This window comes from Pelobates fuscus, chromosome 4, assembly GCF_036172605.1.
Source record: "Pelobates fuscus isolate aPelFus1 chromosome 4, aPelFus1.pri, whole genome shotgun sequence".
In the NCBI taxonomy this organism is placed as follows: domain Eukaryota; kingdom Metazoa; phylum Chordata; class Amphibia; order Anura; family Pelobatidae; genus Pelobates; species Pelobates fuscus.
This window is the reverse complement of record NC_086320.1, coordinates 203,473,232-203,488,035: the sequence shown is the minus strand read 5'-3', so window position 1 is coordinate 203,488,035 and position 14,804 is coordinate 203,473,232. Positions and strand designations below refer to the sequence as shown.

The window sequence follows — 14,804 nt, the reverse complement described above, 5'->3', positions numbered from 1 at the left end:
CAGACGGTACTTATTATATATCTATAATATCTCTATATCTAGCCTATGAAAATGCTGTCAGTACGTGCTTCCAGAATGACCAGCTGCCATCCAGAAACACGTATACATGACATGTATGTGCAACTGGTCTACATTCAAGAATTTATACATTTTAATAATTTCAAATATTAACCCCTTCACGACCGCTGACGGTTCCTCAAATCCCCTTGAGGACCGGTGGCAGTCCTGAATCGTCAGAACGGTAATATGTACTTACCCGATCGCCGTCGTTCCCCCGACGGCGATCGGCGTGGCACTCTCCCCGCGGCAAATTAGGACCCCGCAGCCACATGGTCACAATAGGTGTCCAAGTGTCTCCCTGCACGTGTAAAGTAGAAAATAAAGTTAATAAAAATAGTCATAAGTGTATTTTTATATACATATATTAATATAAAAATACACTTATTAAATTACACACACTATATCTCCCAGACCTGGACTAAAGTATCTGCCAACTACTGGACAGTCTGTGGTGACGTTGGTGGATGGAGTGAGACGATGTCCCAGATGTGCTCAATTGGATTCAGGTCTGGGGAACGGCCAGTCCATAGCATCAATGCCTTCGTCTTGCAGGAACTGCTGACACACTCCAGCCACATGCGCTCAAGCATTGTCTTGCATTAGGAGTAAGCCAGGGCCAACCGCACCAGCATATGGTTTCACAAGCGGTCTGAGGATCTCATCTCGGTACCTAATGTCAGTCAAGCTACCTATGGCGAGCACATGGAGGGCTGTGTGGCTCACCAAAGAAATGCCACCCCACACCATAACCGAGTATGTTCCACTGTCAAACCGATAATGCTGGAGGATGTTGCAGGCAGCAGAACGTTCTCCACGGCGTCTCCAGACTCTGCCACATGTGCTCAGTGTGAACCTGCTTTCATCTGTGAAGAGCACAGGGTGCCAGTGGCGAACTTGCCAATCTTGGTGTTCTCTGGCAAATGCCAAACGTCCTGCACGGTGTTGGGCTGTGAGCACAACCCCCACCTGTGGACGTCGGGCCCTCACACCACCCTCATGGTGTTTGTTTCTGACCGTTTGAGCAGACACATGCACATTTGTGGCCTGCTGGAGGTCATTTTGCAGGGCTCCAGCAGTGCTCCTCCTTGCACAAAGGCGGAGGTAGTGGTCCTGCTGCTGGGTTGTAACCCTCCTACGGCCTCCTCCACGTCTCCTGATGTACTGGCCTGTCTCCTGGTAGCGCCTCCATGCTCTGGACACTACGCTGACAGACACAGCAAACCTTCTTGCTCGCATTGATGTGCCATCCTGGATGAGCTGCACTACCTGAGCCACTTGTGTGGGTTGTAGACTCCGTCTCATGCTACTACTAGAGTGAAAACACAGCCAGCATTCAAAAGTGACCAAAATATCAGCCAGGAAGCATAGGAACTGAAGTGGTCTGTGTTCACCACCTGCAGAACCACTCCTTTATCGGGGGTATCTTGCTAATTGCCTATAATTTCCACCTGTTGTCTATCCCATTTGCACAACAGCATGTGAAATTGATTGTGACTCAGTGTTTCTTCCTAAGTGGACAGTTTGATTTCACAGAAGTGTGATTGACTTGGAGTTACATTGTGTTGTTTAAGTGTTCCCTTTAGTTTTTTTTTTTTTTTTTTTTTTTTATTGTGCTTGTGAAAAAACAGAGGCATGCAATGCCACAACAGCAGTTGCTCGCCGATCAAGTCAACACTTATAAACATGTGTAAGGCATACATTAACGGTGCACTTTTTATATTATAAAGTATAATAGTCACAAGAGAAATCTCAATGTCAGCTAATAGATAAGATAAAGTCGGTACTGAAGCAGATTGAAAATGCTGAATTAGGGATAGAAAGTCGTGTGAGAATTTGCTTAAGTGGGATAGTTCCCGGAATACAAATTATATAGAGACTTATATAGAGGCTCAGGGTGTCAAGTTGCTAAGTGATTCTTTGGACAGGGTGACCCCCCACTGCAGCGACCTCAGGTTCTCTAATGGTGTGGGCTAGTTAATGCGCGAAGGTTCGCAAATGGTTGAAGATTAAACCAAGAGCTAAAAGTACTGGCCCAGACTAGCTAGAACAAACCATCTTACATTTACCCACCTAGCTAAGCTTATGGTAGGGAAGTCATTAGGTGAAGCTTGAACAAAGATGCGCTTATACTGAGTCACAGTATGCTGTGCATTTTTAAAGGGAGATAGGAAAATAAGAAAGAAATATACTGAAGGGTATGGCAGGCTTATTACTTCTGGAGGGAGCCCCTGGGTGGAACCCAGTGGACAGCGAGACTACAGAGAAAACGTTGTCTAAATTAAGCATATAGGCAAAGACATTAATTAATTGCACACCACGTTCTCGTAGGCAGTCAGCTGTAGTGAGTAACCCAGGGTCTTTCCTCACAGATCAGTCCCAGAGCCAGTCTCAGCCTATGCCTGCTATGGGCACGACACAGTCCCAGAGTGAAGAGGTATACTGCTTGTCGCCTGGCCAAGGTGCAGTACAGCAGGTTGGGGTACGTATCTTGTGTGGGTTGCTGCTCATCCCTTCAGGTCGTGTTTGCAGTCCTGCTTGTGTGGGTTCTTCGGCGCCATTTTTATGCTAGACACTGTTCGTCTCTTGATCCGCCGCCATGAGGGGATGTGTTCAGCTGAAGATGCCGATCGCTTGGGTGGAGAACGTTTAGGTAAGTGGGCATCTTTATGTGGCAGGGCGGGCTGGAACATTAGGTATTCTAATTTCCGCCAGAAGTTAGCGAAGTGTCTGGCTATCCTAGCGAGGATATCGTTGGGGTCTTTGTCGGCGCCAGGGATCCACGTGGTCGCCGCCATATTAGGTAGGGTTGGATGTGATCCGCTTGCACCCGTGTCCCCAACTTGCTCCTTTTCCGAAGTTTGGGAACCCTCCAGGAGTAGGCCGGGATCACCCCCGCCAGCCCAAGGGGGGGGGGGGGGTTACGGGGCACTGGCATCCACTTATCAGCCACTGGGCACTTCCAGTCCAGGAGTTCGGCCGTCACTCCCGCCCGGCGCACCCTAGGCCGCATTTGCCATGGTGGAGGTAGGAATCCCCCGGCAGTTCGCATATCACTTGTCAGCATTTCTGTTGTATCAGGTGTGGAGACCTTTGCTTGTTTTGCCCCAAATTGATCGGTTACAGGTTTTAAAACGCTGTTTATTGCAGAGCTCTGGAGGAGCTCAACACAGACACGTCTGCCCTTGTTGACAGTCAGGCCCCCCCCCCCCCCCTCCCTTCTTTATTTTTTTGAGCAAAAAAAATATGTTATCTCTCAAAATACACCAAGAATGAAATTATATATATACACACACACACACACATCATATATCCTGATGAAAGCTTGAGGGAATTAAGCTGAAACATTGACCATTTTGTTTTGTTTTTTGTTTTTTTAACTGGAAGGTAAATAAAAGTTATATTTCATTCGTCTTTGGAGTGCTATCCTCTGTTATTGATTTTTGCTGGGCAAGGAGAGAGAGGGAAAGAAAATATTATTGAAAAGAAAAAAAAAAAAAGAAAAACACTAACTTTGGCAGGCGTTTGTGACTAAGTGGCTACTACAAAAGACTGGACATACCCCATTTTTAATACCCTGGGTTGTCTACATTAGAAAATGGTATGCAATGATGGGGTTATTTCACATTCCTGGACTACCATATGGTCTCAAAAGGCAACACAGACCCAGCAAACCCCATATTGACCCTGTAACTTTCTAACACCATAAAACCTGTACATGGGGGGTATTGTTATACTCGAGAGACTTTGCTGAACACAAATATGAGTGATTAACCCCCTAAGGACCAAACCTCTGGAATAAAAGGGAATCATGACATGTCACACATGTCATGTGTCCTTAAGGGGTTAAAACAGTAAAATGTGTTACGACGATAAAATCACCAGTAAAAGTGCAGTTTTTGTGTAAAAATAATAATATTTTTTTTTTAAAAAATGCAAAAAAATAAAAACGCGGGAGCGTGTCCTGGACGCAGACCGGAGCAGCCGCATGTAAGTGGAGCTCCGTGCCGCGGCGGCTATTAAAGGCGGAATACTAAGCCCATCACGCGACGAAACGCTACAAAAACTGACCTCCAACTAACATGTCTCAGACTAAAGGCAAACGGGCGGGTGAGAAGGCAAATTTTTTCGCCGCACGGACGGCGCAGGGGAAGGCCCCAAGCCAGACTGAACATTTCCAAGATGGCGCCGAAGGAGAATCTGAAGCAGAAACGGGCGACCAGGAAAACCCACTGACACACAGCTCCCTGAAAAAACTGCTGGAGGAGATGTCAGACAAGATAGTGGGTAAGCTAGACACCGCTATTAAAGACCTGCAAAAAGAAATCCAAGATATAGGCCAGCGCACGTCGCACGCCGAGGATCAACTTGCAGACTTGGCAGAGGCCCACAACACCCTAGCTGACACGGTAGAGGCCCTGGCTGGAAGGTTAAATGATCACGACCTAAAGATAGCCGACATGGAAGATCGGGCGCGCCGCAACAACTTGCGGATAAGAGGAGTAGCGGAAACGGTGAAAACTGAGGATCTCTCTGCACACATCACGGGCCTACTACGAGAACTAGCCCTGGACCTGCCGCATGATTTACTCCTGCTAGACAGAATCCACAGGACAGCCAAACCCACATTTCTACCTCCATCCACTCCGAGAGATATCTTGCTCAGGATGCATTACTATCATGCTAAGGAGGCGATTCTCACTGCTTGCAGAAAACGGAGGGGGATGCCACCGGCTTACAAAGACCTAGCCATATATGCGGACATTTCCTCTTACACACTCAAGAGGAGACGAGACTTCAGAGAGGTAACCACCCGACTCAGGGAGAACCACTTGCCATACCGATGGGGATATCCCACCAAACTCCTGGTACTGAAAGAAGGGAAGACTACTGCCATCGGCTCCCCGGAGGAAGGCCAGAAAATCTTGAGAGAATGGAACATCGCAGCTGCGCCAACGAAGGCCCAAGAAGGAGACAGATCCAGAGTGACACAAGACTGGAAAAAGGCGAAAAAAAGATAAAGGACAATGACTGTCAGTGTGGGCGCCCTATGGTGACCTAATACATGGACATTTAAGCTGCAAGGCTGGGTAATGTACGAAACTGCAATGCATATACACCACACCACATATGCCCCTGGTAGAGTGAGAGGATGAGGGAGGGAGGGCTGCAGGGAGCACAAGAGATAGGAAGATAGCATAGAAACATGCTCCAGCTCTCCCCTCCTAACTCACTAAGGTGAGCCGGACCAACACAACATACCCACACCAAGTAGCTTTAGGCAATTTAAAAAAAAAAAAAAAAAAAAATCGAAACACTAAAAGCAAAAATAGTACAGAGGGGCCACCCACATGACTCTAAAATATTCATACGTAGAGCGAATAAGCGAGACTACACTGACATGTTAAATTTACCGAGCAAAAAAAAAAAAAAAAGAGAGCACTAAGCAACAAAAGACACTACGTCTACAAGAAAGATGCAAAGTCGCGAAACTTTAGCTGAGAGCTGGGCTTGCCCAGCACACGCATGTGGTATAACCGCACAGGAAATTGATATTCCTGTAGGACAGGAGGTCTTAAGACCTCTTCCCCCACGGCACGCCAATGCAGTGCCATGCCGAATCCACGGCACCAATATTACTAAAGAATGTTTATGTATATACTTTGGTTAAAGTTACTGTATTACTGTATGTTGTTTTCAGTTATGTTTTTGATTTCTATGTTATGTACCTTACCACCAAACCGGGGACAGGGTTAGTGGGTGAGTCAATGATTAGCAGTATACAAACTATACCAAACACTGAATGCCGGGGGGGTCGAGACTGCTAACGACTCCATAGGCACATTAAGGGAACTACCCTACACACAGGGGAGGACTCTGCTCAGCACGAGCGAGCTGGGAAGGGCAGAGACCTCCGAAACAATCGAATACCACCTCAGAGGTGCAGAGTACCGATCCCACGACCCACCGTGATAGTCTGTTCTTTCAATGTCAGAGGTCTAAACGCCCCGGTGAAAAGACATCTGCTCACCAGAGAAGCTAGGGCCCTAGGAGCTGATGTCCTTTGCCTACAAGAAACGCACTTTAGGCATAATGACCACCCAGCAGTATTGACTAATGACTACCCGAACCAATTCCACGCCACGTCTCCAGCGAAAGTTAGAGGGGTGTCCATCCTGATTAGTAAGGCTGTCTCGTTTAAGCTCCTTTCCTCAGACATAGACCCAAACGGCAGATACATAATCCTCATAGGAGAACTTAACGATGTGCTGTACACCATCGTAAACATCTACTCCCCCAACACCAACCAGCGAAATTTCCTGCACAAAATTCTGACCAAAACTAGCTCTGTCCAAAAGGGCGTCACAGTGATTGGAGGTGACCTCAATCACATTCTAGACCCGACACTACCGACACATAGGGTACGTCACCGCCCCCTGAATAGGCAATGTAGGGCCATAGCGAAACTCCTACATACCCATCACCTATATGACGCTTGGAGAACCACACACCCAACAGAGAGAAAGTACACTCACTACTCAGCTGTGCATAACTCCTACTCGAAAATTGACGGATTTCTGGTGGCAGGCTCAGCACTTGACCAAATCATATCCAGCGACATAAAGCAGATCACATGGTCAGACCACGCACCAGTTACCCTAGAATTAAAAAACAATTACGACTTTAAGCACCGCAGCCCCTGGAAAATTAATAACTCCCTGCTGAGGGACGAGCGGTTTGCAGACACACTGGCAGGTGATATCCACACATATTTCCAATTAAACGATACCAAAGATATCTCAGATGCTACCTTGTGGCTGGCACATAAATCAGTAGCGAGAGGCTTACTAATACGCAGAGCGGCATACGTGAAAAAACAGCGGCAAACACAACTCAGAACATGGCAAACAGAACTATACGAGATAAACAGACTGAACCAAATCGCACCGACTATAGAGACAAAAACAAAGATAGCCCAGCTCAATAAGCTCATACTCCAACACGCACTAGACACGGTCAACTTAAACATGCAACGACTCAGACTGTCACATTATGTCCAGGGCAACAGAGCTAGTAAGCTATTAGCGCAACGCCTAAAAACCAGGCAGGCGAATCAAAAAATATCCTACCTCACAGACCAAACAGGATCCAAAATATCCACCCCTAAGGGAATCAGTGAGGTGTTTGCTACATACTACTCCTCCCTATATAACATAAAGCACAACACACACACACGACGCACCCGACAGACCTCAATATTAGAAAGTACCTAGACACGATCACACTACCTAAGATCACAGCTCAACACAAATCAGCACTCACCAAACCGATCGAGGAACAGGAAATCATAGACCTGATCAAAGACCTCCCGATGGGGAAATCTCCAGGGCCAGACGGGTTTGACAACCACTATTACAAGAGGTTTGGCACCATACTGGCACCTTACCTGGCTAGACTGTTCACAGAGGCGGCTCTCAAAGGGGAACTCCCCAGGGAAACATTAGCAGCGCATATTGTAACACTCCCTAAACCGAACAAGCCCCCAACGGTGCCGCAGAACTTTAGACCTATCTCCCTCCTAAATACCGATGCCAAGCTTTTCGCTAAACTCTACGCCAACCGCCTAGGGAAAATATTACTGCACATCATCCACAACGACCAAGTGGGTTTTATAAAAGGGAGGCAGGGGGCAGATAATACGAGGAAAGTTATCAATATACTCCACCATCTGAAACTCAGAAAAGGGGCAGGTCTCATGGTCTCCCTTGACGCCGAAAAGGCGTTTGACCGATTGCACTGGGGGTTCCTTCAGCAGGTATTAGGCAAATTCGACATCCCCGAAGGGTTTGTGTCGGTGGTCAAAGCCCTCTATAGCGACCCCTCAGCGAGAGTACTTAATGCGGGTTTTTTATCCGAGCCGTTCCGGCTCACAAACTGAACGAGACAAGGGTGCCCCCTATCCCCTTTGCTCTACGTCCTGGCGCTAGAGCCGCTGGCGATTAGGATAAGAGAGAACACGGCGATTCATGGGATGGGGATTGGACACAAGCTGTACAAGGCGAACCTATTCGCCGACGACATATTACTCACCCTCACGCAACCTAACATCTCACTGCCGAACCTCCTACACGAAATAGAAACGCAGGCGATGGGGATAGGGATACCACGAAGTGACATAGACCACTTGAAACACACTTTCCCCTTAGATTGGAGAGACGACTACCTCACCTTCCTGGGATTGAGAATCCCAAAAGAGCCGCAAGGTCTCCTGGAGCTCAACTATGGGAGACTGCAGAGGGAAATTAGTGACACACTAAAACAGTGGGAGACTAAATACATGTCCTGGGTAGGGAGACTAGCGGCGGTAAAGATGATGCTACTGCCAAAATACCAATACCTGCTCAGAACACTACAGATTCCACTACCTCACATATACCTCCGAAAACTGCAAAACACCCTCACCAGCTTCGTATGGGCGCACAAAAAAGTGAGGGTAGCCACAAAGATCCTTACCAGACAGGTGTCGCAGGGAGGGCTGGGTTTGCCAGAGGTCCAGACATACTATAGAGCAGCACTGCTGACTACAGCACTACAGACACACACGACACAAAACCCACCACAATGGGTGGAGATGGAGTCCACATGGACATGTCCCAAAGGCCTCAAATATCTCTTCTGGGTACCTCATGGGAAACGCCCGGCGCTCCTTGAGATGCCCACCACAACCGATACCTTACTGAAGATTTGGGACAAAGTAAGACCTCAACTGGGGTACACCACCAAATGGACAATGGCCACCCCCCTATACAGCTTACATATAGCACACCCCAACTTTGACCACCGGGGATGGACTGAGAAAGGATGCACACTGGTTACTCACCTGTTTAACCATGGACTCCTAAAACAATTCCCTGACTTGCAAGCCGAGTTTGACTTACCACAGCGGTTGATATTCTCCTACCTCCAATTAAAAGGCATACTGTCGCACGACACCACCACAATCATTCCGACACAAGCGAAAAACATAGAAAAGGCATGTACGACTATGACCATGCCCACTAAGCCGCTGTCACTTATGTATGCCGCTCTCATTGACTCCACAGACCAACCACTAAAGGACAACTTTAGAGACGCCTGGCATAGGGAATTAGGCATGACACTTACAGTTGAGCAATGGAACAAGGCATTCATTGCACACAAAGGCAGGTCCAGATGCGCCTCCCACTTAGAGCTCCTCCGCAAGCTGCAATACAGATGGTACCTGGTACCAACCAGATTAGCCAACATATACCCAGGCACCTCCAAGCTTTGCTGGAGATGCTCCAAAGCAGAAGGTACAATGCTCCACACATGGTGGGCCTGCTCGGCTCTCAAAGAATATTGGAGCGGGGTAGAAGGGACCATCAATGGTGCGCTACACTTAGACACCAAGCTAAATCCAGAAACAGCTTTACTGTTCATGTCGCTAGAAACCTACACTAAATCACAAGCCAGCCTAATATTCCACATACTAATGGCAGCTAACCTTTTGATAGCTAGGAATTGGAAACAAACGCAAGCACCTACAAGATCTCATGTCATCCAGCAAACCACACTGAACCTGACGTATGAGACTGGGACCTACCAGGGGTTCCACCCATCGAAGCACATGATACAGGCCAAGAAAGACTGGGAGGCATACATAGAGAGGGACAAAGAGCTGAACCCCTAAGAGGATAGGGACAAACGTTACCTCCACACAAAGGGAATCACTAATAAAAAAAAAAAAAACAACAGGTAGAAGGGAGGACAAGAAAACACTACGACAGGAGTAATAGACGAACTGAACAATCAGGTACGAGAGTCCACATTCGGGAGAAGAAGGCGTGGATTATAAGATCAACGGCCCTAAAGACAGAGAGGCAGGCAAAGTACCCACTATGTACATATTTATAGCGAAGTAAGGTACCCCGTTCTCATCTCCCCCTCTCCTATAGCCCCATCCCCCTTCCCACCCCCCCCAGGAGTACACGGTAAAACCAATTGGGAGATAGCCCACACAGATGTGCCCGTGATAAAGCACCAGTAGCATGCATAAGTATATTCCGATTGTGACTTTAAAAATTTATCACTGTAAATGGAATGTCGCATTGTAAATGTCTCCTTTACCCACCCCTTTTTTCCTTCTGTATCCCAGTTTTGATATTTGGACTTGAAAAATAAAAATTGTCAAATTTAAAAAAAAAAAAAAAAAAAACGCTAAGTTTGGCCAGCATTTGGGACTAAGTAACAACTATTAACGACTGGACATACCTCATTTAAATACCATGGCTTGTCTACTTTTACAAAATGATATGCAATGATGGGGTTGATTTTCATTCCTGGGCTACTATACGGTCTCAAAGTCAAAATAGACCCAGCAAACCAATCTGGCAAATTTCAATGTGCAAACAAGGAAAAGCCCTACATTTGACCCCTGTAAGTTTGCAAAAACCCATAAAACCTGTACATTGTGGGCACTGTTGTACTCTGAGATGTTGCTCAATACATATTGGGGTTTTCTTTGTCAGTAACACATAACAGGAACTGAGAATCCATGCCTAAAGTACAATGTGAGAGAAAAATAAAAAAAAATGACTACACAAAAGGTTGACACAGACTGGTGGTAGAATTAGTGCATGGAAAGTATTAAAATACCACCATTTGAAATATCCTAGGGTGTCTACATATCAAAAATATATGGTTTGATGGTGGTAAATTACATTGGCCTGCTTCAAAAATGTCCTAAAAATTTGAACACTGGAATGTGCACCCTCTAAATAAGATCTTTAAGAACCCTAAAAGAAAAAAAAAATTGTTTGCAAATAGCAAAGTGCTACTTGTACTTATTGACCTATAACTTTCCAAAAAAAAAAAAAGCTAAGAACATGTTAACATTGGGTATTTCTAAACTTAGGACAAAATTTATAAAAACTATTTAACATGGATGTTTTTGGCGATTGCAGATGCAAAACAGATTTTGGGGGTCAAGTTCAAAAACATTTATTTTTTTTACTTTTTTCAGCATATTTTAGAATGTTTTTTATAGTAAGTTATATGAAAGGATGAAAATAATGGTATCTTTAGAAAGATAATTTAATGGCGAGAAAAACAGTATATAATATGAGTGGGTACAGTAAATGAGTAAGAGGAAAACTACAGCTAAACACAAACACTGCAGAAATGTAAAACGAGCCCTGGTCCTTAACCCCTTAAGGACACGACATGTGTGACATGTCATGATTCCCTTTTATTACAGAAGTTTTGTCCTTAAGGGGTTAATGGTAAGAAAATTGAAAAAACCCATGTCAAAATTTCCAAGTTGTATATCTGTACAGTGCTGCCGCATTTACTGGCGCTAAAGTGCAATGTACAGTGTTGGTGTTTGAAGGGGTGCTTTTATACATTTATTGCGTGGGTGTTTCTATATGATGTTTGCGTTTGATTGCAGGGGTGTACACAAATGTACATCCACATTTAAAAGTGAACATTACATTCAGACACACCCCTTCACTCAAACACAAATACGTTAAACAAATGTACATCCACATTTAAAAGTGAAGTATTTGTTTTTGAGTGAAGGGGTGTGTTTGTATATATTTTTTGTTTGAATGCAGGGGTGTGTTTGTAATATTTGTGTTAGATTGCAGGAGTGTGCTTGTATGTTGTGCTGGTGTTTGACTGCTTGAATGTATGCACATCAAGTACCATAACACATACATACACAGATATTAATCACATTAACACACAGATGCATATAAATACAACGACATATACACACATGCACCCTGACACACAAACATTAATACATGCCCATACCATGATACAGATACACACTGACATAAAAACTAGGGATGCATCAAAATAAAAATTCAGCAGCTGAAATTTCGGTGCATACCTAATAAAAACACACAACCTGACACCCAGATACACATACACAGACGTGTGTGCGCAAACAGAGATATATGATATATATATGATATATATATATATATATATACACACACACACACACACAATTTTTTTTATATCTCCAGCCATCCTCCTGTTATCTTACCTTAGGTGCCAGGAGGGTGGCTTGGAGTCTTGCTGCTGTGGGAGTGAGGAGTCTGGAGCACTTCATGCTCCCCTACCCTGCGGCTGCCTCCTCTCCTTCCCATGCGGTCTCCCTGCAGGATGCTGGGAGAAAGTGACAGGCTGTCACTTCCTCCCAACCGGCTGAAATTACAGGGGCCCAGTCACGGTCTTAAAGGACTGCGTAAGTTGACCTGGTCCCTGTTGAGCAGTAATGTTTCCCCGGTGCTATGATCATTGCACCGGGAAAATGTTCTGCAGCACCCCTGTGTGCACGTCACACCGCGGCACACAGTTTGGGAACCAATGGGTTAAAGGAACATTAAGGGTCAGGAACACAAACCTGTATTCCTGACCCAATAGTGTTAAAATCACAATCTAGCCCCCCGACCCACTTCTTGCATCCCTGAATATAATGCAATCTTACTTGTATTCAAGTCCGCAGCTGCTGCCTCTGGTCCGCTTGCTTGGCTGACATCATCAGAAGTGATTTTGTGAGCCAATCACAATGCTTCCCCATAGGATTGGCTGAGACTGTCAAATCAGGCAGATCAGGGGCAGAGCCAGCACAAACCAAACATCATCTCCTAACAGAAATGCACTGAATTGATTCATCTTTATAGGGAAAGTTAAGGGTCTCCACACAGAGAGTGGAATCACTGAATATCAGTGCTGCACAGTGTGCCCCAGGAAGCACCTCTAGTAGTCATCTGATGGCTGGCAACTGGTGGTATCCCTAGGCTGTAATGTAAACACTGCACTTTCTATGAAAAAATACATTGTTTACTGTAAAAACCATGAAGGGACCGATTATACTCACCAGAACAAATACAATATGCTGCAGTTCTTCCGGTGACTATAGTGTGCCTTTAATATCAATTGTGTGCAAAAATGGCGTCAGAACACACTGCGTGTTGATGACAGATGCAATGAATATCTACAAGGAGAAACGTTATCTCCTCTCCTTCCTACCTCCCTGTATCCTTGTTAGTTTTTTTTTTTTTTATATCCACTGCATTCCTCCCCTTACTGGCCTATAGGTCACTTACCTGAGACCCCACTGATGTTCCTCGGCGGTGGTTTCGGGTCGGCGTCGCTCCTCCCAGTAATCACGTCAGCCGGTGGGCGACACTGATCACGCCCGCTGGCTGAGGAAACCTAATGCGCATGCGCAGCAATGCCACGCACGCGCATTAGGTCTCCCCATAGGAAAGCATTGAAAATGCTTTTCAATGCTTTCCTATGGGGAATTGAGCGATGATGGAGGTCCTCTAGTAGACAGCCACTAGAGGAGGAGTTAACCCTGCAAGGTAATTATTGCAGTTTATAAAAAAAAAAAACTACAATAATTACAGTTGCAGGGTTAAGAGTAGTAGCAGAGTTGGCACCCAGACCAATCCAATGGGCAGAAGTGGTCTGGGTGCCTGGAGTGTCCCTTTAACCCATTATGATCAAAGGGTTAGTGACATGGTGAGAATACATTGTAATAATAATAATAATAATAATGTGACATTCCCTGAATGAGTGAGAGCAATATAGAGAGACACGTTAATCACCGACAGCCTGTGTGCACACAATAAGGCACAGGCTGGCTGAGCATCATGTGAACTGCAGTCCGCTCTCTTGGTGCAGTACCATGGCTGGACTCGGACTAACATCCCCACTCACAGCTTCTGGTTGAGGCCGGCCTGGCTGCTCGGCTGGAAGTCGCTGACTATAATGCCCAGCTGGCGGATGTTCTCCACAAACTTCTCTAGGTGTTCCTCCAAGCTGTCGAACTTTTCCGCCATGCCAAGCCTGACCGTGAGAGCCGAGCTCCTCCTCAGAAAGACCTTACCGGGATAGCACTCACTGCGCTCAGGCCGGGCTCTCCCGCGGGACACACAGCGCCCTCGGTGTATATGATATCTGTGTAAACCGAGCAACGAGAACCGCTCACAGGAGCCTTTAACTTCCGGGTTCGCGGCTGTTGTGTTTCCGGTTTTCTGGCCTCCCCTCCCCTCCCCCCCCATGATCTGCTATACAGAGACACAGTGTGCCGCTATACAGAGACACAGTGTGCCGCTATACAGAGACACAGTGTGCCGCTATACAGAGACACAGTGTGCCGCTATACAGAGACACAGTATGTTGCTATACAGAGACACAGTATGCCGCTATACAGAAACACAGTAGGCCGCTATACAGAGACACAGTGTGCCGCTATACAGAGACACAGTGTGCCGCTATACAGAGACACAGGATGTTGATATACAGAGACACAGTATGCCGCTATACAGAAACACAGTAGGCCGCTATACAGAGACACAGTGTGCCGCTATACAGAGACACAGTGTGCCGCTATACAGAGACACAGGATGTTGATATACAGAGACACAGTAGGCTGCTATACAGAGACACAGTAGGCTGCTATACAGAGACACAGTGTGCCGCTATACAGAGACACAGTGTGCCGCTATACAGAGACACAGTGTGCCGCTATACAGAGACACAGTGTGCCGCTATACAGAGACACAGTAGGCTGCTATACAGAGACACAGTATGCCGCTATACAGAGACACAGTATGCCGCTATACAGAGACACAGTATGTTGCTATACAGAGACACAGTATGCCGCTATACAGAGACACAGTATGCCGCTATACAGAAACACA

General features: G+C 46.0%; 1 protein-coding gene across 1 annotated transcript in view; it reads right to left on the bottom strand.

The window, feature by feature from the left end:
• The window catches only part of MED10 (mediator complex subunit 10), a 28,613-nt gene extending 14,501 nt beyond the window's left edge, over positions 1-14,112 (bottom strand). Inside the window, exon 1 of the mRNA XM_063450568.1 lies at positions 13,819-14,112. Coding sequence (XP_063306638.1) covers positions 13,819-13,940 — 122 coding nt within the window. The 5' untranslated portion in view covers positions 13,941-14,112. The remainder of the gene's footprint in view (positions 1-13,818) is intronic.
• Positions 14,113-14,804: the final 692 nt, after the last annotated feature.